General features: G+C 56.8%; 1 protein-coding gene across 6 annotated transcripts in view; it reads right to left on the reverse strand.

Annotated features, from left to right (window-relative positions):
- NPHP4 (nephrocystin 4) overlaps positions 1 to 26,376 on the reverse strand; it is a 112,643-nt gene that overhangs the window by 19,314 nt on the left and 66,953 nt on the right. For all 6 annotated transcript variants that reach the window (XM_053576564.1, XM_053576563.1, XM_053576566.1 and 3 more), the window contains one exon: positions 20,223 to 20,383. In XM_053576564.1, the coding sequence (XP_053432539.1) occupies positions 20,223 to 20,383 (161 nt within the window). The remainder of the gene's footprint in view (positions 1 to 20,222; positions 20,384 to 26,376) is intronic.

Consider the following 26,376-nt stretch of genomic DNA (forward strand, 5'->3'; position numbering starts at 1 on the left):
GAGCTGGGCCCACGTTCAGGCAGCCCCACAGGTGGAACCCGCTCCCCAGCCCACCAAGGAAGGTAGCAGCAGAGCAGGCCAGCCAGACCACTCCTACAGGCAGGAGTCCTCATCGTTGGGGTCCTTTTTGCAATTCTTAGACATACAACCCAAGTTACCCCATGAATAAACCACCAGGCCTGGGGTTAAGCAAAGGGGCCTGGCAGCCAGCCATATGGATCCTCCACTTGGCAGGAGCAAGATGGGGAAGGAGGGCAACAGAGCAGCGCAAGCCAGGCTCACGCTCCGGGCAGCAACCCTGCAGGAGAGGAGCCTGTGGACAGAGCGCTGGGGAGGCAGGCAGGGCCCCAGGCACGTGCACAGAGACCCCCAGGACGGAAACCCTGCAGGAGGGGAGCCTGTGGACAGAGCGCTGGGGAGGCAGGCAGGGCCCCAGGCACGTGCACAGAGACCCCCAGGACGGAAACCCTGCAGGAGAGGAGCCTGTGGACAGAGCGCTGGGGAGGCAGGCAGGGCCCCAGGCACGTGCACAGAGACCCCCGGGACGGAAACCCTGCAGGAGAGGAGCCTGTGGACAGAGCGCTGGGGAGGCAGGCAGGGCCCCAGGCACGTGCACAGAGACCCCCGGGACGGAAACCCTGCAGGAGAGGAGCCTGTGGACAGAGCGCTGGGGAGGCAGGCAGGGCCCCAGGCACGTGCACAGAGACCCCCAGGACGGAAACCCTGCAGGAGAGGAGCCTGTGGACAGAGCACTGGGGAGGCAGGCAGGGCCCCAGGCACGTGCACAGAGAGCCCCAGGACGGAAACCCTGCAGGAGAGGAGCCTGTGGACAGAGCGCTGGGGAGGCAGGCAGGGCCCCAGGCACGTGCACAGAGACCCCCAGGACGGAAACCCTGCAGGAGAGGAGCCTGTGGACAGAGCGCTGGGGAGGCAGGCAGGGCCCCAGGCACGTGCGCAGAGACCCCCAGAGCCAGGGACAAAGGCTGCAGGGTGGCCCATGGGTCCAGAGAGGGCACAGGGACATGCAGGGCAAGCTGGGTGCTAGGCTGAAGCCAAGTCGTGAGTATCTCTGTGCCAGGCCAGGGCTGGGCAGGGCAGCAGGGGCAGGAAAGCCATCTGGGACAGGGCCCGTAGGACCTTTCTGGGTGCGGTCTTTCCTGCCCATCAAGGTGAATCCCTCAGTGCTCTGTCCGAACCCAAACGCTATGGGGTACACCTGGTGTAACACCGGAAGCACAGAAACCTTCCTCACTGCATGGCCTTGGGGAAACGTGTGTCTCTGAGCTAGAGCCTCTCCACACAGCGAAAGCACAGGGCCAACTGAGGTCCTGGCTTCAGGAGTCCCGGCACTTTTCCAGGGACACGGGCACCTGTCTCCAGAGCAAGGATGCCTGGACCATGCTGGGCCTGGGGCTTCCAGTTACTTCAGCCCCTGCCAGCTCAGCAAGGCTCAGCCACATAGTCCACATTAGCCGCACACACACCTGGGGCTCAGGAACCCCAGTCGCTGTAACCCCTTTGGAGAATGACCACCAGGTACAGAAACAACAGTCAGCCCGACTATTGGAAGCAAAAAAATGCAAACTATAACAGGCATCTTTCTCACCCATCAAAACAGCAAAGGATCTTCAGAGCAAAAAAAAAAGAAAAGGATCTTTAGAGCAGTAGTTCTCAAGCTTCCTAATGCCTCCGAATGCCGCGATCCTTTAACACAGTTCCTTGTCTTGTGGTGACCCCGAACCATAAAATTATTTTCCTTGCGACTTCATAACTATAATTTTGCTACTGTTATGAATCATAATGTAAATAACTGATATGCAGGATGTATTTTCATTGTTACAAAGGGGACGCGACCCACAGGTTAAGAACTGCTGTTCTAGAGGCTGACGCCCCACAAAGGCAAGAGTGTGGGACACAGGTGTCCTCTCACCTCCACACGCACAGGCCCTGCTGGGCCAGCACGGCCCACCCCCACCAGCTCTGCACACCTGCAGCCTTCAGAACCACACTTCTGGACATGTACCGTGTGGGGACAAGAAAGCTTCTGAGGCAGCACTGGGCTAGAAATCCTGCTCTGGCCTCAGTTTCTCTACTAGAAACAAGGACAGCAACAGGACTGCCCCAGAGGGCTGGGCCGCAGTCACATCAGATCAGGCCCACAAGCAACCAGGCACCAGAAGTAACTGTTCCCACTGCCGGGACAGCGTGCCATTGTCTTTATCCTTAGGAATCAACTAGAAGTCGTATTTAACTTCAAGGCATCCACTGCAATGAATAGGAGGAGGAAAACTTGCTTGAATGTCCAACCGCAGGGAGAAGCAAAACAAGGTGAAATGCATTCTCATCTCACAGAAAATAAATCCCAGGACAAACAGAGCGTCTTAACCTCTCAGGAGCTGGAGTCACAGGAATCACCTTGTCCTATCTTACTTTTCAATCTTTTCTACCTGAGTTTCAAAGTTCAAAGACTTTATTTTAGAACAGTAAATTTTAGTTTGTCCACGTCTGTGTCCATAAGCACAACATTTAAGGGGCTCTTGATGTGAGAAGAGATCAATGGCTTCTGGGTCCAGGTGCGACAGCAAAGAAGGGGCAAAGGGCTCAGCAGGGCAGAGTGGGACCCCCTGTGGCTCCCAACGCACCCCATGGGGCTCCTCTGCCCTCTCACTGCCTGCCTCCCCCAAATGTTCCTCCACCACCAAGCAGCGCCTGCCGGGGCTTACAACTGCTGGGACACAGCAGTGACGACACCAGCCTCCAGGGACTTTGAGGCCAAGGTGGGAACAGACAAGCAATGGCCTCATTAACCCAGTGGGGCCCTGCCATGACCCTATGGGAACAGAAGAGCAGGGTGAGGAATCAGGAAAGCAGTTCACACCTGCCACATCCTCAGCCTGCAGGCCCTACCCTGTCACCTGGCACAGCCTGTGCCCCAACTCCCCCACGCCTAGCAATTGCCCCCCAGCAGCTCCCCCACCCCTAGCAGCTCCCCCAACCCCTAGCAGGCACAGCCTCCCCATGGATGATGCTGAGGGCTGCAACCAGGGACACCAAGTCACAGGATCCGTCAGCAGGATGGAGGAAAGAGGAGCGGGCAAAGCCCCCGGGGAGCTAGGGCCTGGTGTCGGGGACCCAGAGGCCCTGCGCTCACAGGACAAGGGGCACCCAGGAGAACACAGCAGGTGCAAGAGCAGAGAAGTGACTGGACAGGATCTGCACCACTCAGGGACCATGCAGCCACTGGAGGGGACAAGGCTAAGAGGGTAGCAGAGGAGTGCCTGGACAGGATCAGCACCGCTCAGGGACCATGCAGCCACTGGAAGGGACAAGGCTAAGAGGATAGCAGAGGAGTGCCTGGACAGGATCAGCACCGCTCAGGGACCATGCAGCCACTGGAGGGGACAAGGCTAAGAGGGTAGCAGAGGAGTGCCTGGACAGGATCAGCACCACTCAGGGACCATGCAGCCACTGGAGGGGACGGGGCTAAGAGGGTAGCAGAGGAGTGACTGGACAGGATCAGCACTGCTCAGGGACCATGCAGCCACTGGAGGGGACAAGGTTAAGAGGGTAGCAGAGGAGTGACTGGACAGGATCAGCACCACTCAGGGACCATGCGGCCACTGGAGGGGACAAGGCTAAGAGGGTAGCAGAGGAGTGCCTGGACAGGATCAGCACCACTCAGGGACCATGCAGCCACTGGAGGGGACAAGGCTAAGAGGGTAGCAGAGGAGTGCCTGGACAGGATCAGCACCACTCAGGGACCATGCAGCCACTGGAGGGGACAAGGCTAAGAGGGTAGCAGAGGAGTGACTGGACAGGATCAGCACCGCTCAGGGACCATGCAGCCACTGGAGGGGACAGGGCTAAGAGGGTAGCAGAGGAGTGACTGGACAGGATCAGCACCACTCAGGGACCATGCAGCCACTGGAGGGGACAAGGCTAAGAGGGTAGCAGAGGAGTGACTGGACAGGATCAGCACCACTCAGGGACCATGCAGCCACTGGAGGGGACAAGGCTAAGAGGGTAGCAGAGAAGTGACTGGACAGGATCTGCACCACTCAGGGACCATGCAGCCACTGGAGGGGACAAGGCTAAGAGGGTAGCAGAGGAGTGCCTGGACAGGATCAGCACCACTCAGGGACCATGCAGCCACTGGAGGGGACAAGGCTAAGAGGGTAGCAGAGGAGTGCCTGGACAGGATCAGCACCACTCAGGGACCATGCAGCCACTGGAGGGGACAAGGCTAAGAGGGTAGCAGAGGAGTGCCTGGACAGGATCAGCACCACTCAGGGACCATGCAGCCACTGGAGGGGACAGGGCTAAGAGGGTAGCAGAGGAGTGACTGGACAGGATCAGCACCACTCAGGGACCATGCAGCCACTGGAGGGGACAAGGCTAAGAGGGTAGCAGAGGAGTGACTGGACAGGATCAGCACTGCTCAGGGACCATGCGGCCACTGGAGGGGACAAGGCTAAGAGGGTAGCAGAGGAGTGACTGGACAGGATCAGCACCGCTCAGGGACCATGCAGCCACTGGAGGGACGGGGCTAAGAGGGTAGCAGAGGAGTGACTGGACAGGATCAGCACCACTCAGGGACCATGCAGCCACTGGAGGGGACAAGGCTAAGAGGGTAGCAGAGGAGTGACTGGACAGGATCAGCACCACTCAGGGACCATGCAGCCACTGGAGGGGACAAGGCTAAGAGGGTAGCAGAGGAGTGACTGGACAGGATCAGCACCACTCAGGGACCATGCAGCCACTGGAGGGGACAAGGCTAAGAGGGTAGCAGAGGAGTGCCTGGACAGGATCAGCACCGCTCAGGGACCATGCAGCCACTGGAGGGGACAAGGCTAAGAGGGTAGCAGAGGAGTGACTGGACAGGATCAGCACTGCTCAGGGACCATGCAGCCACTGGAGGGGACAAGGCTAAGAGGGTAGCAGAGGAGTGACTGGACAGGATCAGCACTGCTCAGGGACCATGCGGCCACTGGAGGGGACAAGGCTAAGAGGGTAGCAGAGGAGTGACTGGACAGGATCAGCACTGCTCAGGGACCATGCGGCCACTGGAGGGGACAAGGCTAAGAGGGTAGCAGAGGAGTGACTGGACAGGATCAGCACTGCTCAGGGACCATGCGGCCACTGGAGGGGACAAGGCTAAGAGGGTAGCAGAGGAGTGACTGGACAGGATCAGCACTGCTCAGGGACCATGCGGCCACTGGAGGGGACAAGGCTAAGAGGGTAGCAGAGGAGTGACTGGACAGGATCAGCACCGCTCAGGGACCATGCAGCCACTGGAGGGGACAAGGCTAAGAGGGTAGCAGAGGAGTGACTGGACAGGATCAGCACTGCTCAGGGACCATGCGGCCACTGGAGGGGACAAGGCTAAGAGGGTAGCAGAGGAGTGACTGGACAGGATCAGCACCGCTCAGGGACCATGCAGCCACTGGAGGGGACAAGGCTAAGAGGGTAGCAGAGGAGTGACTGGACAGGATCAGCACCACTCAGGGACCATGCAGCCACTGGAGGGGACAAGGCTAAGAGGGTAGCAGAGGAGTGCCTGGACAGGATCAGCACCGCTCAGGGACCATGCGGCCACTGGAGGGGACAAGGCTAAGAGGGTAGCAGAGGAGTGACTGGACAGGATCAGCACCACTCAGGGACCATGCGGCCACTGGAGGGGACAGGGCTAACAGGGTAGCAGAGGAGTGACTGGACAGGATCAGCACCGCTCAGGGACCATGCAGCCACTGGAGGGGACAAGGCTAAGAGGGTAGCAGAGGAGTGACTGGACAGGATCAGCACCACTCAGGGACCATGCAGCCACTGGAGGGGACAAGGCTAAGAGGGTAGCAGAGGAGTGACTGGACAGGATCAGCACCACTCAGGGACCATGCAGCCACTGGAGGGGACAAGGCTAAGAGGGTAGCAGAGGAGTGCCTGGACAGGATCAGCACCACTCAGGGACCATGCGGCCACTGGAGGGGACAAGGCTAAGAGGGTAGCAGAGGAGTGCCTGGACAGGATCAGCACCGCTCAGGGACCATGCGGCCACTGGAGGGGACAAGGCTAAGAGGGTAGCAGAGGAGTGACTGGACAGGATCAGCACCACTCAGGGACCATGCAGCCACTGGAGGGGACAAGGCTAAGAGGGTAGCAGAGGAGTGCCTGGACAGGATCAGCACTGCTCAGGGACCATGCAGCCACTGGAGGGGACAAGGCTAAGAGGGTAGCAGAGGAGTGACTGGACAGGATCAGCACCACTCAGGGACCATGCGGCCACTGGAGGGGACAAGGCTAAGAGGGTAGCAGAGGAGTGACTGGACAGGATCAGCACCACTCAGGGACCATGCAGCCACTGGAGGGGATAAGGCTAAGAGGGTAGCAGAGGAGTGACTGGACAGGATCAGCACCACTCAGGGACCATGCAGCCACTGGAGGGGACAAGGCTAAGAGGGTAGCAGAGGAGTGCCTGGACAGGATCAGCACTGCTCAGGGACCATGCAGCCACTGGAGGGGACAAGGCTAAGAGGGTAGCAGAGGAGTGACTGGACAGGATCAGCACCACTCAGGGACCATGCGGCCACTGGAGGGGACAAGGCTAAGAGGGTAGCAGAGGAGTGACTGGACAGGATCAGCACTGCTCAGGGACCATGCGGCCACTGGAGGGGACAAGGCTAAGAGGGTAGCAGAGGAGTGACTGGACAGGATCAGCACTGCTCAGGGACCATGCAGCCACTGGAGGGGACAAGGCTAAGAGGGTAGCAGAGGAGTGCCTGGACAGGATCAGCACCACTCAGGGACCATGCAGCCACTGGAGGGACGGGGCTAAGAGGGTAGCAGAGAAGTGACTGGACAGGATCAGCACTGCTCAGGGACCATGCGGCCACTGGAGGGGACAAGGCTAAGAGGGTAGCAGAGGAGTGACTGGACAGGATCAGCACCACTCAGGGACCATGCAGCCACTGGAGGGGACAAGGCTAAGAGGGTAGCAGAGGAGTGCCTGGACAGGATCAGCACCACTCAGGGACCATGCAGCCACTGGAGGGGACAAGGCTAAGAGGGTAGCAGAGGAGTGACTGGACAGGATCAGCACCACTCAGGGACCATGCGGCCACTGGAGGGGACAGGGCTAAGAGGGTAGCAGAGGAGTGACTGGACAGGATCAGCACCGCTCAGGGACCATGCGGCCACTGGAGGGGACAAGGCTAAGAGGGTAGCAGAGGAGTGACTGGACAGGATCAGCACCACTCAGGGACCATGCAGCCACTGGAGGGACGGGGCTAAGAGGGTAGCAGAGGAGTGACTGGACAGGATCAGCACTGCTCAGGGACCATGCGGCCACTGGAGGGGACAAGGCTAAGAGGGTAGCAGAGGAGTGACTGGACAGGATCAGCACCACTCAGGGACCATGCGGCCACTGGAGGGGACAAGGCTAAGAGGGTAGCAGAGGAGTGACTGGACAGGATCAGCACCACTCAGGGACCATGCGGCCACTGGAGGGGACAAGGCTAAGAGGGTAGCAGAGGAGTGACTGGACAGGATCAGCACCACTCAGGGACCATGCGGCCACTGGAGGGGACAAGGCTAAGAGGGTAGCAGAGGAGTGCCTGGACAGGATCAGCACCACTCAGGGACCATGCAGCCACTGGAGGGGACAAGGCTAAGAGGGTAGCAGAGGAGTGCCTGGACAGGATCAGCACCGCTCAGGGACCATGCGGCCACTGGAGGGGACAAGGCTAAGAGGGTAGCAGAGGAGTGACTGGACAGGATCAGCACTGCTCAGGGACCATGCAGCCACTGGAGGGGACAAGGCTAAGAGGGTAGCAGAGGAGTGACTGGACAGGATCAGCACCACTCAGGGACCATGCGGCCACTGGAGGGGACAAGGCTAAGAGGGTAGCAGAGGAGTGACTGGACAGGATCAGCACCGCTCAGGGACCATGCAGCCACTGGAGGGGACAAGGCTAAGAGGGTAGCAGAGGAGTGCCTGGACAGGATCAGCACCGCTCAGGGACCATGCAGCCACTGGAGGGGACAGGGCTAAGAGGGTAGCAGAGGAGTGCCTGGACAGGATCAGCACCGCTCAGGGACCATGCGGCCACTGGAGGGGACAAGGCTAAGAGGGTAGCAGAGGAGTGACTGGACAGGATCAGCACCGCTCAGGGACCATGCGGCCACTGGAGGGGACAAGGCTAAGAGGGTAGCAGAGGAGTGCCTGGACAGGATCAGCACCGCTCAGGGACCATGCGGCCACTGGAGGGGACAAGGCTAAGAGGGTAGCAGAGGAGTGACTGGACAGGATCAGCACTGCTCAGGGACCATGCGGCCACTGGAGGGGACAAGGCTAAGAGGGTAGCAGAGGAGTGCCTGGACAGGATCAGCACCGCTCAGGGACCATGCAGCCACTGGAGGGGACAAGGCTAAGAGGGTAGCAGAGGAGTGACTGGACAGGATCAGCACCGCTCAGGGACCATGCGGCCACTGGAGGGGACAAGGCTAAGAGGGTAGCAGAGGAGTGCCTGGACAGGATCAGCACTGCTCAGGGACCATGCAGCCACTGGAGGGACGGGGCTAAGAGGGTAGCAGAGGAGTGACTGGACAGGATCAGCACTGCTCAGGGACCATGCGGCCACTGGAGGGGACAAGGCTAAGAGGGTAGCAGAGGAGTGACTGGACAGGATCAGCACCACTCAGGGACCATGCGGCCACTGGAGGGGACAAGGCTAAGAGGGTAGCAGAGGAGTGACTGGACAGGATCAGCACCACTCAGGGACCATGCGGCCACTGGAGGGGACAAGGCTAAGAGGGTAGCAGAGGAGTGACTGGACAGGATCAGCACCACTCAGGGACCATGCGGCCACTGGAGGGGACAAGGCTAAGAGGGTAGCAGAGGAGTGCCTGGACAGGATCAGCACCACTCAGGGACCATGCAGCCACTGGAGGGGACAAGGCTAAGAGGGTAGCAGAGGAGTGACTGGACAGGATCAGCACCGCTCAGGGACCATGCAGCCACTGGAGGGGACAAGGCTAAGAGGGTAGCAGAGGAGTGCCTGGACAGGATCAGCACCGCTCAGGGACCATGCGGCCACTGGAGGGGACAAGGCTAAGAGGGTAGCAGAGGAGTGACTGGACAGGATCAGCACCACTCAGGGACCATGCGGCCACTGGAGGGGACAAGGCTAAGAGGGTAGCAGAGGAGTGCCTGGACAGGATCAGCACCACTCAGGGACCATGCGGCCACTGGAGGGGACAAGGCTAAGAGGGTAGCAGAGGAGTGCCTGGACAGGATCAGCACCACTCAGGGACCATGCAGCCACTGGAGGGGACAGGGCTAAGAGGGTAGCAGAGGAGTGACTGGACAGGATCAGCACCACTCAGGGACCATGCGGCCACTGGAGGGGACAAGGCTAAGAGGGTAGCAGAGGAGTGACTGGACAGGATCAGCACCACTCAGGGACCATGCGGCCACTGGAGGGGACAAGGCTAAGAGGGTAGCAGAGGAGTGCCTGGACAGGATCAGCACCACTCAGGGACCATGCAGCCACTGGAGGGGACAAGGCTAAGAGGGTAGCAGAGGAGTGCCTGGACAGGATCAGCACCACTCAGGGACCATGCGGCCACTGGAGGGGACAAGGCTAAGAGGGTAGCAGAGGAGTGACTGGACAGGATCAGCACCACTCAGGGACCATGCGGCCACTGGAGGGGACAAGGCTAAGAGGGTAGCAGAGGAGTGCCTGGACAGGATCAGCACCACTCAGGGACCATGCGGCCACTGGAGGGGACAGGGCTAAGAGGGTAGCAGAGGAGTGACTGGACAGGATCAGCACCACTCAGGGACCATGCAGCCACTGGAGGGGACAGGGCTAAGAGGGTAGCAGAGGAGTGACTGGACAGGATCAGCACCACTCAGGGACCATGCGGCCACTGGAGGGGACAAGGCTAAGAGGGTAGCAGAGGAGTGACTGGACAGGATCAGCACCACTCAGGGACCATGCAGCCACTGGAGGGACGGGGCTAAGAGGGTAGCAGAGGAGTGACTGGACAGGATCAGCACCACTCAGGGACCATGCGGCCACTGGAGGGGACAGGGCTAAGAGGGTAGCAGAGGAGTGCCTGGACAGGATCAGCACCACTCAGGGACCATGCAGCCACTGGAGGGGACGGGGCTAAGAGGGTAGCAGAGGAGTGCCTGGACAGGATCAGCACCACTCAGGGACCATGCGGCCACTGGAGGGGACAAGGCTAAGAGGGTAGCAGAGGAGTGACTGGACAGGATCAGCACCACTCAGGGACCATGCGGCCACTGGAGGGGACAAGGCTAAGAGGGTAGCAGAGGAGTGACTGGACAGGATCAGCACCACTCAGGGACCATGCGGCCACTGGAGGGGACAAGGCTAAGAGGGTAGCAGAGGAGTGACTGGACAGGATCAGCACCACTCAGGGACCATGCGGCCACTGGAGGGGACAAGGCTAAGAGGGTAGCAGAGGAGTGACTGGACAGGATCAGCACCGCTCAGGGACCATGCAGCCACTGGAGGGGACAGGGCTAAGAGGGTAGCAGAGGAGTGACTGGACAGGATCAGCACCACTCAGGGACCATGCGGCCACTGGAGGGGACAAGGCTAAGAGGGTAGCAGAGGAGTGACTGGACAGGATCAGCACCGCTCAGGGACCATGCAGCCACTGGAGGGGACAGGGCTAAGAGGGTAGCAGAGGAGTGACTGGACAGGATCAGCACCACTCAGGGACCATGCAGCCACTGGAGGGGACAGGGCTAAGAGGGTAGCAGAGGAGTGACTGGACAGGATCAGCACCACTCAGGGACCATGCGGCCACTGGAGGGGACAAGGCTAAGAGGGTAGCAGAGGAGTGCCTGGACAGGATCAGCACCACTCAGGGACCATGCGGCCACTGGAGGGGACGGGGCTAAGAGGGTAGCAGAGGAGTGACTGGACAGGATCAGCACCACTCAGGGACCATGCAGCCACTGGAGGGGACAAGGCTAAGAGGGTAGCAGAGGAGTGACTGGACAGGATCAGCACCACTCAGGGACCATGCGGCCACTGGAGGGGACAAGGCTAAGAGGGTAGCAGAGGAGTGACTGGACAGGATCAGCACCGCTCAGGGACCATGCAGCCACTGGAGGGGACAAGGCTAAGAGGGTAGCAGAGGAGTGCCTGGACAGGATCAGCACCGCTCAGGGACCATGCGGCCACTGGAGGGGACAAGGCTAAGAGGGTAGCAGAGGAGTGACTGGACAGGATCAGCACCGCTCAGGGACCATGCAGCCACTGGAGGGGACGGGGCTAAGAGGGTAGCAGAGGAGTGCCTGGACAGGATCAGCACCACTCAGGGACCATGCAGCCACTGGAGGGGACAGGGCTAAGAGGGTAGCAGAGGAGTGCCTGGACAGGATCAGCACTGCTCAGGGACCATGCGGCCACTGGAGGGGACAAGGCTAAGAGGGTAGCAGAGGAGTGACTGGACAGGATCAGCACTGCTCAGGGACCATGCGGCCACTGGAGGGGACAGGGCTAAGAGGGTAGCAGAGGAGTGACTGGACAGGATCAGCACCACTCAGGGACCATGCGGCCACTGGAGGGGACAAGGCTAAGAGGGTAGCAGAGGAGTGACTGGACAGGATCAGCACCACTCAGGGACCATGCAGCCACTGGAGGGGACGGGGCTAAGAGGGTAGCAGAGGAGTGACTGGACAGGATCAGCACTGCTCAGGGACCATGCAGCCACTGGAGGGGACAGGGCTAAGAGGGTAGCAGAGGAGTGCCTGGACAGGATCAGCACTGCTCAGGGACCATGCAGCCACTGGAGGGGACAGGGCTAAGAGGGTAGCAGAGGAGTGACTGGACAGGATCAGCACTGCTCAGGGACCATGCAGCCACTGGAGGGGACAGGGCTAAGAGGGTAGCAGAGGAGTGACTGGACAGGATCAGCACTGCTCAGGGACCATGCAGCCACTGGAGGGGACAAGGCTAAGAGGGTAGCAGAGGAGTGACTGGACAGGATCAGCACCACTCAGGGACCATGCAGCCACTGGAGGGGACAGGGCTAAGAGGGTAGCAGAGGAGTGACTGGACAGGATCAGCACTGCTCAGGGACCATGCGGCCACTGGAGGGGACAGGGCTAAGAGGGTAGCAGAGGAGTGACTGGACAGGATCAGCACCACTCAGGGACCATGCGGCCACTGGAGGGGACAAGGCTAAGAGGGTAGCAGAGGAGTGACTGGACAGGATCAGCACCACTCAGGGACCATGCAGCCACTGGAGGGGACAGGGCTAAGAGGGTAGCAGAGGAGTGACTGGACAGGATCAGCACCACTCAGGGACCATGCGGCCACTGGAGGGGACAGGGCTAAGAGGGTAGCAGAGGAGTGACTGGACAGGATCAGCACTGCTCAGGGACCATGCGGCCACTGGAGGGGACAAGGCTAAGAGGGTAGCAGAGGAGTGACTGGACAGGATCAGCACCACTCAGGGACCATGCAGCCACTGGAGGGGACAGGGCTAAGAGGGTAGCAGAGGAGTGCCTGGACAGGATCAGCACCGCTCAGGGACCATGCGGCCACTGGAGGGGACAAGGCTAAGAGGGTAGCAGAGGAGTGACTGGACAGGATCAGCACCACTCAGGGACCATGCGGCCACTGGAGGGGACAAGGCTAAGAGGGTAGCAGAGGAGTGCCTGGACAGGATCAGCACTGCTCAGGGACCATGCAGCCACTGGAGGGGACAAGGCTAAGAGGGTAGCAGAGGAGTGACTGGACAGGATCAGCACCGCTCAGGGACCATGCAGCCACTGGAGGGGACAAGGCTAAGAGGGTAGCAGAGGAGTGACTGGACAGGATCAGCACTGCTCAGGGACCATGCAGCCACTGGAGGGGACAAGGCTAAGAGGGTAGCAGAGGAGTGACTGGACAGGATCAGCACCACTCAGGGACCATGCGGCCACTGGAGGGGACAAGGCTAAGAGGGTAGCAGAGGAGTGACTGGACAGGATCAGCACCACTCAGGGACCATGCGGCCACTGGAGGGGACAAGGCTAAGAGGGTAGCAGAGGAGTGCCTGGACAGGATCAGCACTGCTCAGGGACCATGCAGCCACTGGAGGGGACAAGGCTAAGAGGGTAGCAGAGGAGTGACTGGACAGGATCAGCACCACTCAGGGACCATGCGGCCACTGGAGGGGACAAGGCTAAGAGGGTAGCAGAGGAGTGACTGGACAGGATCAGCACCACTCAGGGACCATGCAGCCGCTGGAGGGGACAAGGCTAAGAGGGTAGCAGAGGAGTGACTGGACAGGATCAGCACCACTCAGGGACCATGCAGCCACTGGAGGGGACAAGGCTAAGAGGGTAGCAGAGGAGTGCCTGGACAGGATCAGCACTGCTCAGGGACCATGCAGCCACTGGAGGGGACAAGGCTAAGAGGGTAGCAGAGGAGTGACTGGACAGGATCAGCACCGCTCAGGGACCATGCAGCCACTGGAGGGGACAAGGCTAAGAGGGTAGCAGAGGAGTGACTGGACAGGATCAGCACCACTCAGGGACCATGCAGCCGCTGGAGGGGACAAGGCTAAGAGGGTAGCAGAGGAGTGACTGGACAGGATCAGCACCGCTCAGGGACCATGCAGCCACTGGAGGGGACAAGGCTAAGAGGATAGCAGAGGAGTGACTGGACAGGATCAGCACTGCTCAGGGACCATGCGGCCACTGGAGGGGACGGGGCTAAGAGGATAGCAGAGGAGTGACTGGACAGGATCTGCACCACTCAGGGACCATGCGGCCACTGGAGGGGACAGGGCTAAGAGGGTAGCAGAGGAGTGCCTGGACAGGATCAGCACTGCTCAGGGACCATGCAGCCACTGGAGGGGACAAGGCTAAGAGGGTAGCAGAGGAGTGACTGGACAGGATCAGCACCGCTCAGGGACCATGCAGCCACTGGAGGGGACAAGGCTAAGAGGATAGCAGAGGAGTGACTGGACAGGATCAGCACTGCTCAGGGACCATGCGGCCACTGGAGGGGACGGGGCTAAGAGGATAGCAGAGGAGTGACTGGACAGGATCTGCACCACTCAGGGACCATGCGGCCACTGGAGGGGACAGGGCTAAGAGGGTAGCAGAGGAGTGCCTGGACAGGATCAGCACTGCTCAGGGACCATGCGGCCACTGGAGGGGACAAGGCTAAGAGGGTAGCAGAGGAGTGACTGGACAGGATCAGCACTGCTCAGGGACCATGCGGCCACTGGAGGGGACGGGGCTAAGAGGATAGCAGAGGAGTGACTGGACAGGATCTGCACCACTCAGGGACCATGCGGCCACTGGAGGGGACAGGGCTAAGAGGGTAGCAGAGGAGTGCCTGGACAGGATCAGCACTGCTCAGGGACCATGCGGCCACTGGAGGGGACAAGGCTAAGAGGGTAGCAGAGGAGTGACTGGACAGGATCAGCACCACTCAGGGACCATGCAGCCACTGGAGGGGACAAGGCTAAGAGGATAGCAGAGGAGTGACTGGACAGGATCAGCACTGCTCAGGGACCATGCGGCCACTGGAGGGGACGGGGCTAAGAGGATAGCAGAGGAGTGACTGGACAGGATCTGCACCACTCAGGGACCATGCGGCCACTGGAGGGGACAGGGCTAAGAGGGTAGCAGAGGAGTGCCTGGACAGGATCAGCACTGCTCAGGGACCATGCGGCCACTGGAGGGGACAAGGCTAAGAGGGTAGCAGAGGAGTGACTGGACAGGATCAGCACTGCTCAGGGACCATGCGGCCACTGGAGGGGACGGGGCTAAGAGGATAGCAGAGGAGTGACTGGACAGGATCTGCACCACTCAGGGACCATGCGGCCACTGGAGGGGACAGGGCTAAGAGGGTAGCAGAGGAGTGCCTGGACAGGATCAGCACTGCTCAGGGACCATGCGGCCACTGGAGGGGACAAGGCTAAGAGGGTAGCAGAGGAGTGACTGGACAGGATCTGCACCACTCAGGGACCATGCGGCCACTGGAGGGGACAGGGCTAAGAGGGTAGCAGAGGAGTGCCTGGACAGGATCAGCACTGCTCAGGGACCATGCGGCCACTGGAGGGGACAAGGCTAAGAGGGTAGCAGAGGAGTGACTGGACAGGATCAGCACTGCTCAGGGACCATGCGGCCACTGGAGGGGACAGGGCTAAGAGGGTAGCAGAGGAGTGCCTGGACAGGATCAGCACTGCTCAGGGACCATGCGGCCACTGGAGGGGACAGGGCTAAGAGGGTAGCAGAGGAGTGCCTGGACAGGATCAGCACTGCTCAGGGACCATGCGGCCACTGGAGGGGACAAGGCTAAGAGGATAGCAGAGGAGTGACTGGACAGGATCTGCACCACTCAGGGACCATGCGGCCACTGGAGGGGACAGGGCTAAGAGGGTAGCAGAGGAGTGCCTGGACAGGATCAGCACTGCTCAGGGACCATGCAGCCACTGGAGGGGACAAGGCTAAGAGGATAGCAGAGGAGTGACTGGACAGGATCAGCACCACTCAGGGACCATGCGGCCACTGGAGGGGACGGGGCTAAGAGGATAGCAGAGGAGTGACTGGACAGGATCAGCACCACTCAGGGACCATGCGGCCACTGGAGGGGACGGGGCTAAGAGGATAGCAGAGGAGTGCCTGGACAGGATCAGCACTGCTCAGGGACCATGCAGCCACTGGAGGGGACGGGGCTAAGAGGGTAGCAGAGGAGTGCCTGGACAGGATCAGCACTGCTCAGGGACCATGCGGCCACTGGAGGGGACGGGGCTAAGAGGGTAGCAGAGGAGTGACTGGACAGGATCAGCACCACTCAGGGACCATGTGGCCACTGGAGGGGACGGGGCTAAGAGGGTAGCAGAGGAGTGCCTGGACAGGATCAGCACTGCTCAGGGACCATGCGGCCACTGGAGGGGACAAGGCTAAGAGGGTAGCAGAGGAGTGCCTGGACAGGATCAGCACTGCTCAGGGACCATGCAGCCACTGGAGGGACGGGGCTAAGAGGGTAGCAGAGGAGTGCCTGGACAGGATCAGCACCACTCAGGGACCATGCGGCCACTGGAGGGGACAAGGCTAAGAGGGTAGCAGAGGAGTGCCTGGACAGGATCAGCACCACTCAGGGACCATGCAGCCACTGGAGGGGACAAGGCTAAGAGGGTAGCAGAGGAGTGCCTGGACAGGATCAGCACCACTCAGGGACCATGCAGCCACTGGAGGGGACAAGGCTAAGAGGGTAGCAGAGGAGTGCCTGGACAGGATCAGCACCGCTCAGGGACCATGCAGCCACTGGAGGGGACAAGGCTAAGAGGGTAGCAGAGGAGTGACTGGACAGGATCAGCACCACTCAGGGACCATGCGGCCACTGGAGGGGACGGGGCTAAGAGGGTAGCAGAGGAGTGACTGGACAGGATCAGCACCACTCAGGGACCATGTGGCCACTGGAGGGGACGGGGCTAAGAGGGTAGCAGAGGAGTGACTGGACAGGATCAGCACCACTCAGGGACCATGCAGCCACTGGAGGGGACAAGGCTAAGAGGGTAGCAGAGGAGTGCCTGGACAGGATCAGCACCACTCAGGGACCATGCGGCCACTGGAGGGGATAAGGCTAAGAGGGTAGCAGAGGAGTGCCTGGACAGGATCAGCACCACTCAGGGACCATGCAGCCACTGGAGGGGACAAGGCTAAGAGGGTAGCAGAGGAGTGCCTGGACAGGATCAGCACCACTCAGGGACCATGCAGCCACTGGAGGGGACAAGGCTAAGAGGGTAGCAGAGGAGTGCCTGGACAGGATCAGCACCACTCAGGGACCATGCAGCCACTGGAGGGGACAAGGCTAAGAGGGTAGCAGAGGAGTGCCTGGACAGGATCAGCACCGCTCAGGGACCATGCAGCCACTGGAGGGGACAAGGCTAAGAGGGTAGCAGAGGAGTGCCTGGACAGGATCAGCACCACTCAGGGACCATGCGGCCACTGGAGGGGACAAGGCTAAGAGGGTAGCAGAGGAGTGCCTGGACAGGATCAGCACCACTCAGGGACCATGCGGCCACTGGAGGGGACAGGGCTAAGAGGGTAGCAGAGGAGTGACTGGACAGGATCAGCACCACTCAGGGACCATGCAGCCACTGGAGGGGACAAGGCTAAGAGGGTAGCAGAGGAGTGCCTGGACAGGATCAGCACCACTCAGGGACCATGCAGCCACTGGAGGGGACAAGGCTAAGAGGGTAGCAGAGGAGTGCCTGGACAGGATCAGCACCACTCAGGGACCATGCAGCCACTGGAGGGGATAAGGCTAAGAGGGTAGCAGAGGAGTGCCTGGACAGGATCAGCACCGCTCAGGGACCATGCAGCCACTGGAGGGGACAAGGCTAAGAGGATAGCAGAGGAGTGCCTGGACAGGATCAGCACCACTCAGGGACCATGCAGCCACTGGAGGGGATAAGGCTAAGAGGGTAGCAGAGGAGTGCCTGGACAGGATCAGCACCACTCAGGGACCATGCAGCCACTGGAGGGGACAAGGCTAAGAGGGTAGCAGAGGAGTGCCTGGACAGGATCAGCACCGCTCAGGGACCATGCGGCCACTGGAGGGGACAGGGCTAAGAGGGTAGCAGAGGAGTGACTGGACAGGATCAGCACTGCTCAGGGACCATGCAGCCACTGGAGGGGACGGGGCTAAGAGGGTAGCAGAGGAGTGACTGGACAGGATCAGCACTGCTCAGGGACCATGCAGCCACTGGAGGGACGGGGCTAAGAGGGTAGCAGAGGAGTGCCTGGACAGGATCAGCACTGCTCAGGGACCATGCAGCCACTGGAGGGACGGGGCTAAGAGGGTAGCAGAGGAGTGCCTGGACAGGATCAGCACCACTCAGGGACCATGCGGCCACTGGAGGGGACAAGGCTAAGAGGGTAGCAGAGGAGTGACTGGACAGGATCAGCACTGCTCAGGGACCATGCAGCCACTGGAGGGACGGGGCTAAGAGGGTAGCAGAGGAGTGCCTGGACAGGATCAGCACTGCTCAGGGACCATGCAGCCACTGGAGGGGACGGGGCTAAGAGGGTAGCAGAGGAGTGACTGGACAGGATCAGCACCACTCAGGGACCATGCGGCCACTGGAGGGGACGGGGCTAAGAGGGTAGCAGAGGAGTGCCTGGACAGGATCAGCACCGCTCAGGGACCATGCGGCCACTGGAGGGGACGGGGCTAAGAGGGTAGCAGAGGAGTGCCTGGACAGGATCAGCACTGCTCAGGGACCATGCGGCCACTGGAGGGGACAAGGCTAAGAGGGTAGCAGAGGAGTGACTGGACAGGATCAGCACCACTCAGGGACCATGCAGCCACTGGAGGGGACGGGGCTAAGAGGGTAGCAGAGGAGTGCCTGGACAGGATCAGCACTGCTCAGGGACCATGCGGCCACTGGAGGGGACGGGGCTAAGAGGGTAGCAGAGGAGTGCCTGGACAGGATCAGCACTGCTCAGGGACCATGCAGCCACTGGAGGGGACGGGGCTAAGAGGGTAGCAGAGGAGTGCCTGGACAGGATCAGCACCGCTCAGGGACCATGCAGCCACTGGAGGGGACGGGGCTAAGAGGGTAGCAGAGGAGTGCCTGGACAGGATCAGCACTGCTCAGGGACCATGCGGCCACTGGAGGGGACGGGGCTAAGAGGGTAGCAGAGGGGGCGACTATGGCTGGAGTCCAGAGGAACGTAGCTAAGTGGGAAGAAGCAGAGTGGAGGAACTTCAGAACCGCAGGAGCTCCATCCTCTCCCACCCCGCCCCACAGGCTGGGAGAAAAATTCTCAGGACATCACATCCCACAGTGGAAATGTCCCCAGTCCTTAGCATTGTCATGGTAACTCTACATTGACCATCTGCGGTCCCCCGGGGAGAAACCCCAGCAAAAAAGAACAAAGGAATGGATGGATTTAGGTGTCAGTACACAAGGAGACAACAAAAACACAATTTAAAAAATAGATTCTAAATGTTTATTGCAGCCCAGTTCATAATTGCTAAGTCATGGAAGAAGCCCAAGTGCCCATCGACCCACAAATGGATTAATAAATTGTGGTATATGTACACCATGGAATATTATGCAGCCTTAAAGAAAGATGGAGACTTTACCTCTTTCATGTTTACATGGATGGAGCTGGAACATATTCTTCTTAGCAAAGTATCTCAGGAATGGAAGAAAAAGTATCCAATGTACTCAGTCTTACTATGAAACCAATTTATAGCTTTCTTATGACAGATGGAGGGAGGGTAATCAGTGGGATCACACCTAGGGTGCATCTTACAAGGGTACATATGAAATTTACTAGGTGTAGAATATAAATGTCTTAACACAATAACTAAGAAAATGCCATGAAGGCTATGTTAACCAGTTTGATGAAAACATTTCAAATTGTATATAAAACCAGCATATTGTACCCCACGATTGCATTAATGTACACGGCTATGATTTAATAAAAATAAATAAATAAAATACTATTTATAGACTGGGGAAAAAAATAGATTCTAATTTTAATTAGAATTGGGAAAGCAGGCAGCACCTGCAGCTCAGTGGGTAGGGTGCCAGCCCCATATACTGAGGGTGGCGGGTTCAAACCCAGCCCAGGCCAAACTGCAACAAAAAATAGCCAGGCATTGTGGCGGGCACCTGTGGTCCCAGCTACTCAGGAGGGGGGGCAAGAGAATCACCTAAGCCCAAGAGCTGGAGGTTGCTGTGAGCTGTGATGCCACAGTACTCTACTGAGGGCAACAAAGTGAGACTCTGTCTCTAAAAAAAAAAAAAGAATTGGAAAAGCACTACTCCAGGCTCTCGTGCGGCCATTCACACCATCCTGAAGGTCACCTCTGGATGGGAAGGCCCTCCTGGCACCTGGCAGCTGCCCTCGGGAAATCCTATCATCACATTCAAAGGAGCAGAAGGTAAAGGTAACATTACCAGGGTTTGATTCCTGAGTTTGGATCCTAAAAGTTCACTGAGCAAACACCTGGCATTATATAATTCAGACTCGGTCAAAAATCTTATCCTTTCAGCAAACAGAGGCGGCGGCACTGTTTTGAATTAGTGAACAAAAAAGCTAAACCACAGTCCAGCATTGGAAAGCAACGGTCACCACCAGGCAGACAGACCTCGGGAGGGTGGCTGTCTTTGTGCATGCCATGGCGCCCTGACTGCATGCCTGTCCTGCAGGACAGCCCTACCTTCATCTGGACAGCGGCAGATCCAAGGAGAAGCAAGGAGTCCCCGTCCCAGATATCCATCTGCAGCGTCTGCACGGCCAGGTAGCGGAGGAACCAGTGCCGCTCGCCGGGCTTCAGGAACGCGGCATCTACCATGTACCTCAGCTGGAGGCCGGGCGAGCCTGCAGGAGGCCCCACAGGAGCCAAGAGTAATCAGAGGCATTTGTCATTTTTACACTTTGAAGAGATTTCTGCCCTGCTCATGATTACTAATTTCTGCTTCTGTCACAGCCACAGTTAATAAACATATTAATCAAAATCATCATAAAATATCCAAATTAATAAAACCAAGAGTCAGATTCAGAAGACTACATTTCTTTCCCATATATATAATAAACTCCTCCCAAAATAAGATTTATGGCTCTCAGCAAGTCCTAGTAAAACAGGCTGTGATGGATGAGGGGATAACACCCAGGCAAGGCCCTGGGAGTTATTATTCTAGGCACACAGGTCTCAGGGAACAGGCAGCCTGCATCTGCTGTGAACTCCAGGGTGCTCACACACACAGGCAGGGCTCTAAATGAGATGGCTCAGCGCACACTGCACAGGATCCCACAGGCTCCTCTCCCTGGGGTCTGCTCCTGACCACCAGACTGACTGGGGACGGGAACTGGCTAGCCACCCAGCCAGCATCTTCCGGAAGTGGCTTTATTATGAATTCTAAATTGATGAAAATGCCATTGAAATTATCATTAGTTAATGTGTAGGAAACAGTGGTGCTGGGAAACACCATTTTCCCCCTTTCTATCAATAGTGGGAAGAGTATTTCAGAGGTTCAGTGGGGAAGGAGCAAGTGTTCCCTCGACACCTCCAGCTCTAGCCCAGACCAGGCTGAGCTTTGTGTGGAGTTTGCCCAGATCCCCACCCACCCACCCAGCGCCAGCCACCCACGGGATGACCATAGACTGATGTCCCATCTGCTTTCCTTAAGGCCTAGGGACAGTGCTTTCAATGAAAGGGGTGAGTGCAGTGGTGGGGACAAGGGCACAGCCTGAGATGCAGGCCACACGGGAGCTGAAACGGGCCTGTCACAGGGTGGGAAGGCAGGTGAGTAATCAGGCAAAGACGGAAGAGGAGCTGGCAAGAAACGTCACACAGTGATGGGCAAGTCCCCAGTGTAGCATCTCAGAGGGGACCAGAACAAGCCCCCCAACCTCCGGCCCTGGCCCCACAGCCAGCTCTGAGGACTCCAGCAGGCAGTAAGAGCTCAGAACCCACCCACGCACAGACAGGAGCTCCACGGCACTTCCCGGAGGAACAGAGGGCCCTGGAACAAAGGCCCTGACTGCCCAAGCCCAGGCTCGGGCACTGCCCGGCCACCAACATGTCTTATAAGGGAGGCAGGGGCCAGACCCCTGCAGGCTGACTGCCAATGACATCCTGGGCCTCTCCGCATTCCACCTCAGCTTCTCGTATACCACAGACCCAGCCAAAGCTCTCTGCGCACCCCAAGAGCTCCCCTCCCGGCCAGTCTCGTCACCACCACATCCCACAGAGCCAGGTCTCCCACACTACCACCAAGTCAGTCCTTCAGCAAACAGTGACAGTGCCCCACCATGCCAGCCCTGCATGGTGTACCACGTTCCAATATCAGAACAAAATCTAGGGGACCTCAGGTTTGGAGATAACTTTTGGGGACAGTCCAGAAGAGAAGTAACAGACGAGCTGGACTGCACTACAGTTAAAAACTCCTGCCTGCCAAACACCGCGCAGAGGGGAGGGCACCGACCAGCCCAGGCTGGGAGGGAGACGAGCAAAGGCACAAGACTTGCGTCCAAAACATTAAAAAAAAAACGTTCAAGCGTCTGTGCGAACAGACACTTCGTGAAAGACGACAGAGATGGTGATGAGCACACGTGACAAGACGTGCAGCATCACGTGCCGTTAGAGGACAGCAAATAGCAGGCGGAGACACCGCTGCGCATGCGTGCTGCAGGGCTAGAGCCACACACGGGCCACGCCCATTGCTGCCGAGGTGCGCGGAGGAGCCCGCTGTCACCGCCGCGCATGCGTGCTGCAGGGCCAGAGCCACACACTGGCCACGCCCAGTGCTGCCGAGGTGCGCAGAGGGAGGAGCTCGCATTACTAAATGTACTGTTACCATAAGATCCAGGAATCACACCCTTCAGTAATCTACCCCAAACTTTCACCAGGGTGAAAGTTTATGACCATACACAATCCCGCACAGAGAAGTTTATAACGGCTTTATTTAAAATTGCCAAAAACTAGAATCAAGATGCCCCTCAATAAGTAAAGAGATAAACAGTGGCACGTCCTTTCAGCTGAGTATTATTCAGCAATAAAGAGAAAGAGCCATCAAGATACAGAAAGGCACAGAGAAACGTCACTGCCCACTGCTGAGTGCAGGAAGCCAGTCTGGAAACGCGCAGTGTTCTCAGGGGAACGGACAGGCGGAGCAGCGAGCTGGCGCTGTAGCAACAACCCTGTCATGGTGGATACGTGACATTATGCATTTCCCAAAGTCACAATTGTATAAGGCAAAGAGTGAACTTTTGGAGACAGAGTCTCACTCGGTCACCCTGGATAGACAACCTCAAACTCCTCTTGCCTCAGCCTCCCAAGTAGCTAGGACTACAGGCACCCGCTACAATGCCCAGCTAATTTTTCTATTTTTAACAGAGATCAGGTCTCCCTCTTGCTTATGGCTGGTCTCAAAGAATCCACCCTCCTAAAGTGCTGGGATTACAGGTGTGAGTCACCGCACTTGGCCTCAAGAGTGAACCCCACTATAAACTATGAGATTTAGTTAATGATAATGTATCCGTACTGGTTCATCAGCTGTGACCAATATGCCACACCAAATTTTAGTAACAGGGGACACATACAGGTCTATGGGGACTCCCTATACTATCTACTCAATTTTTCTGCAAACTTAAAACTACTCTAAAAAAGTAAAATTATTAATATTTTTTAAATCATAGGACCACACATTTGAGATGGGTGCACTTTACCGTGTGTGTGTTACATTTCAACAATAACAAAACATATCTTTTAGGTGAGGCTCAAGACAGACGTGATGCTGACCAGTGTCACTTCGAGAGCCCCAAGGAACCCTGCCCGGCCAAGGAGGAGAAGGACACCCAGGCTGTGAAGGAGCCTGGTCTGCCCAGACAGAGACCCAGCTATGTAATAATTTGAAATGAACTTTTATATTTTTTCTGACTCTAACTTAAGTATTCTAGACTTTGAATTTTAATCCAAAATGACAAGAAATTTTGATTTTGGAGTTTAATTTCTTTGAACTTCAACTTGCAAGGAAATTTAATTTGGGGACTTTAATTTCTCTCTGGGAAATTTATCATGGAAAGGGGTTCGGATTCGAGGCAAGAGCACGTCTAAATGGCTGGCCCTTTGTCCTGACGCCCTCAACTTCACCTCACTGCTGACCTCTGATGAGCTTTGCTGGATAGAATGACAAAATAGAGCCTGGAATGGGAGACAGAACAGGGCATAAGTTTTCAGCAGGGCACAGAGGAGCCTGGACTCACGCTTACTCTGGTCCATTTTACAGCACTCTGGGCAGAAGCCAAACGTCCCCCAAAGGCCCCCCAGGGTGGACAAAGGAAAAGTGCTTCTCTGGAAAGAAGGGACCCCAGGAAGGCTGCAGGCTGCCCTGGTGGTGACTGGCCTCTTCCCCCAAGGACAAGGGCCACACTTCTGCTTGGCTATAAACTTAATAGTTAGGGCCAGTAAGTTGAGAAAATCAAACCAGGAAACGTCCGGCCCCAGCCCTGTGCCTCCAGACCGAGGGCCTCCTCACCTCTCCCTGCCCAGGCACGAGGCTTTCAGGGCAGGAGAGGCTCATGCTCTCTTCAGATCTGCCTGCAGGAGAGGGTGCGAGAGTCCAAGACGCAGGGGCAAGAGCTCACTCCAGGGCACGAGGCCTGCCACTGTCCCACCTCCTGCGCATCAGAGTCCACCATTTCCTGGGTGGGAGCCAGCAAGCATAGCTCACTCTGGCACTAACTACATTCCCATAACCACATCACTGTAAATAAAGACACTACAAAGAACAGGGATTTTGCTCTACACTACCCGACTCTCTCCACTGAATCCAACCTCGGGTCAGACCACACCTGCTGCCCTCACGCCCAGCAGCTCAGCTTGTCCTGTCCAGAGTTTGTCTTCTAAACACTGACACTCATGGTAAGTTTCCCTTCTGCCCTTTTAGGATTTATGCTGTTCTTCCTCCCACAATTCTTTTTTTGTTGTTGGTAATGGGGATTTGGGTTCTTTTGTTTTTTGAGACAGAGTCTCACCCTGTCATGCTGGGTACAGTGCTATGGCATAAGCCCAGCTCACAGAAACTTCAAACTCTTGGGCTCGAGCGATCCTCCCGAGTACCTGGGACGACCAGTGCGCACCATCACACACCCAGCCAATGTTTCTACTTTTAGTAGAGACGAGCTCTCGCTCTTGCTCTGGTTGCCTTGAACTCCGGAGCCGCCACACCCGGCCTTGTTGTCAAACTTCTTCAGTTGAACAATTAAAATGGTATCTTAAGGGACACTTTCTTCTTCCCCAACATGGACATTTAAAATTGTAAATTTTGCTGAATTACTTGGATCTCCTAAGTTTTGACAGCCAAAATTACTTTGTCATTCAGTTTTAAATAGCCATTTCCATTTTGATTTCTTCGCTGGCTCATGGAATATTCAGAAGAATGCTTCACAATTCCAGGAAAACAGCAGTGTGGAGTGTTTGTGGGGAAGAAAGTGACTGATTTCTGACCTTGTGGCATTATGGCCAGAGGATTCCATAAGATTAGATTTGATATGATTCTCTTGGCACAAGGTGACACCTGCCTGGTGACCTAAAAATACACATATGAACACTCAGTTCTCATAAGTTTCAAGGTATGCTCGAAAATAATGCATATTCTCTAAATTGAGTATACAGTTTAGAGATCACCTTCTTCAATTCTATTTCAAAATAGCCTCATTAATTTGTTTCTGCTCAATCTATCAATTTGCAGAAATTGATCATCTCCTACAATTGTGGGTTTATCAATTTCTCCTTATAAGTTCACCAAGTTTTCCTTTATATTTTGAGGCCATATATGTTAGAAGTTCACTGATTCAGAATCATTTGTTTTCCAAGCGAATTATTTTCTTGGTTATTATTTAATAGCTTTTATCCCTAGCACTAATTTGCCTTTTGTCCCTTTGACTCATACTAATGTTGAACTATTAACATTTCCATTTGGGGTCAGTATTTTAATATAACTTTCCCCCCGTCACCTTCTACCTCAAGGAGCAGCAGTGGCTCAGACCACAGCTCAGTCCCTCACGAGCTAAGACAAAAAAACTGACCATCAATAAAAATAAAAACATGTCAAGTATGTTTCTATCCAGTGTAGTTTAAATCCATGAGTCTACAGTGACACAAGAAGAAAAAGAGTCACTGGTCCCCACCCATGAAGGATCCGAGGAAACCACATCAGTAATTTGGCAATTAGCAAAGCGAGGGTAAGAATCAGCATCATCCACCTTTCCCAGATGGACTGGGCCTCAAGGAGGCTGACGAGGGAGAGTTACTGGTTGTGGAGGCATCCCAGCTGACAAAAGTGTCCTATAAGAAAAATGTCACCATTGTGCCACCTTGAATGAAACAGTAGATCTCTCAAGCAGTGAAGTACACTGCCACTGATGGTACATGAAAAGAAGCCAGCAGGTGACATCACCTCACAGCCACAGAAAAATTCTCACCAAAACCATAAAGACAGGCACCTGTCTTTAGCCCACACATCTAGGGCTAAACCCCAGTTTGCAGGAAAAGAGGAGCTGGAGAAACACTTTCAACAGCACCCAGGGTTCAAACCAAAGTCCAGACCACAGGACAGATGCTCTACAGGCCAACAAGCCTTCCTCAAATAAATTAAAAAGAAAAAAGAGAGACTAGGGATAGGCAGCAGCTACAGAGACAGACTCAGAGGCCTAAAACTCGACTGTCCCATTACCACGTGTAGGCCTTATCTTTCAACAAACCGCTAAAAAAAATGTATGAAGGTACCGGAAAACTTTTAACATTGGCTAGATATGTGATGATATTAAGAATTATCAGTTTCTAGCTAGGATAGTATTACTAAGTCTGT

Source organism: Nycticebus coucang, chromosome 22 (assembly GCF_027406575.1).
Source record: "Nycticebus coucang isolate mNycCou1 chromosome 22, mNycCou1.pri, whole genome shotgun sequence".
Classification (NCBI taxonomy): Eukaryota; Metazoa; Chordata; class Mammalia; order Primates; family Lorisidae; genus Nycticebus; species Nycticebus coucang.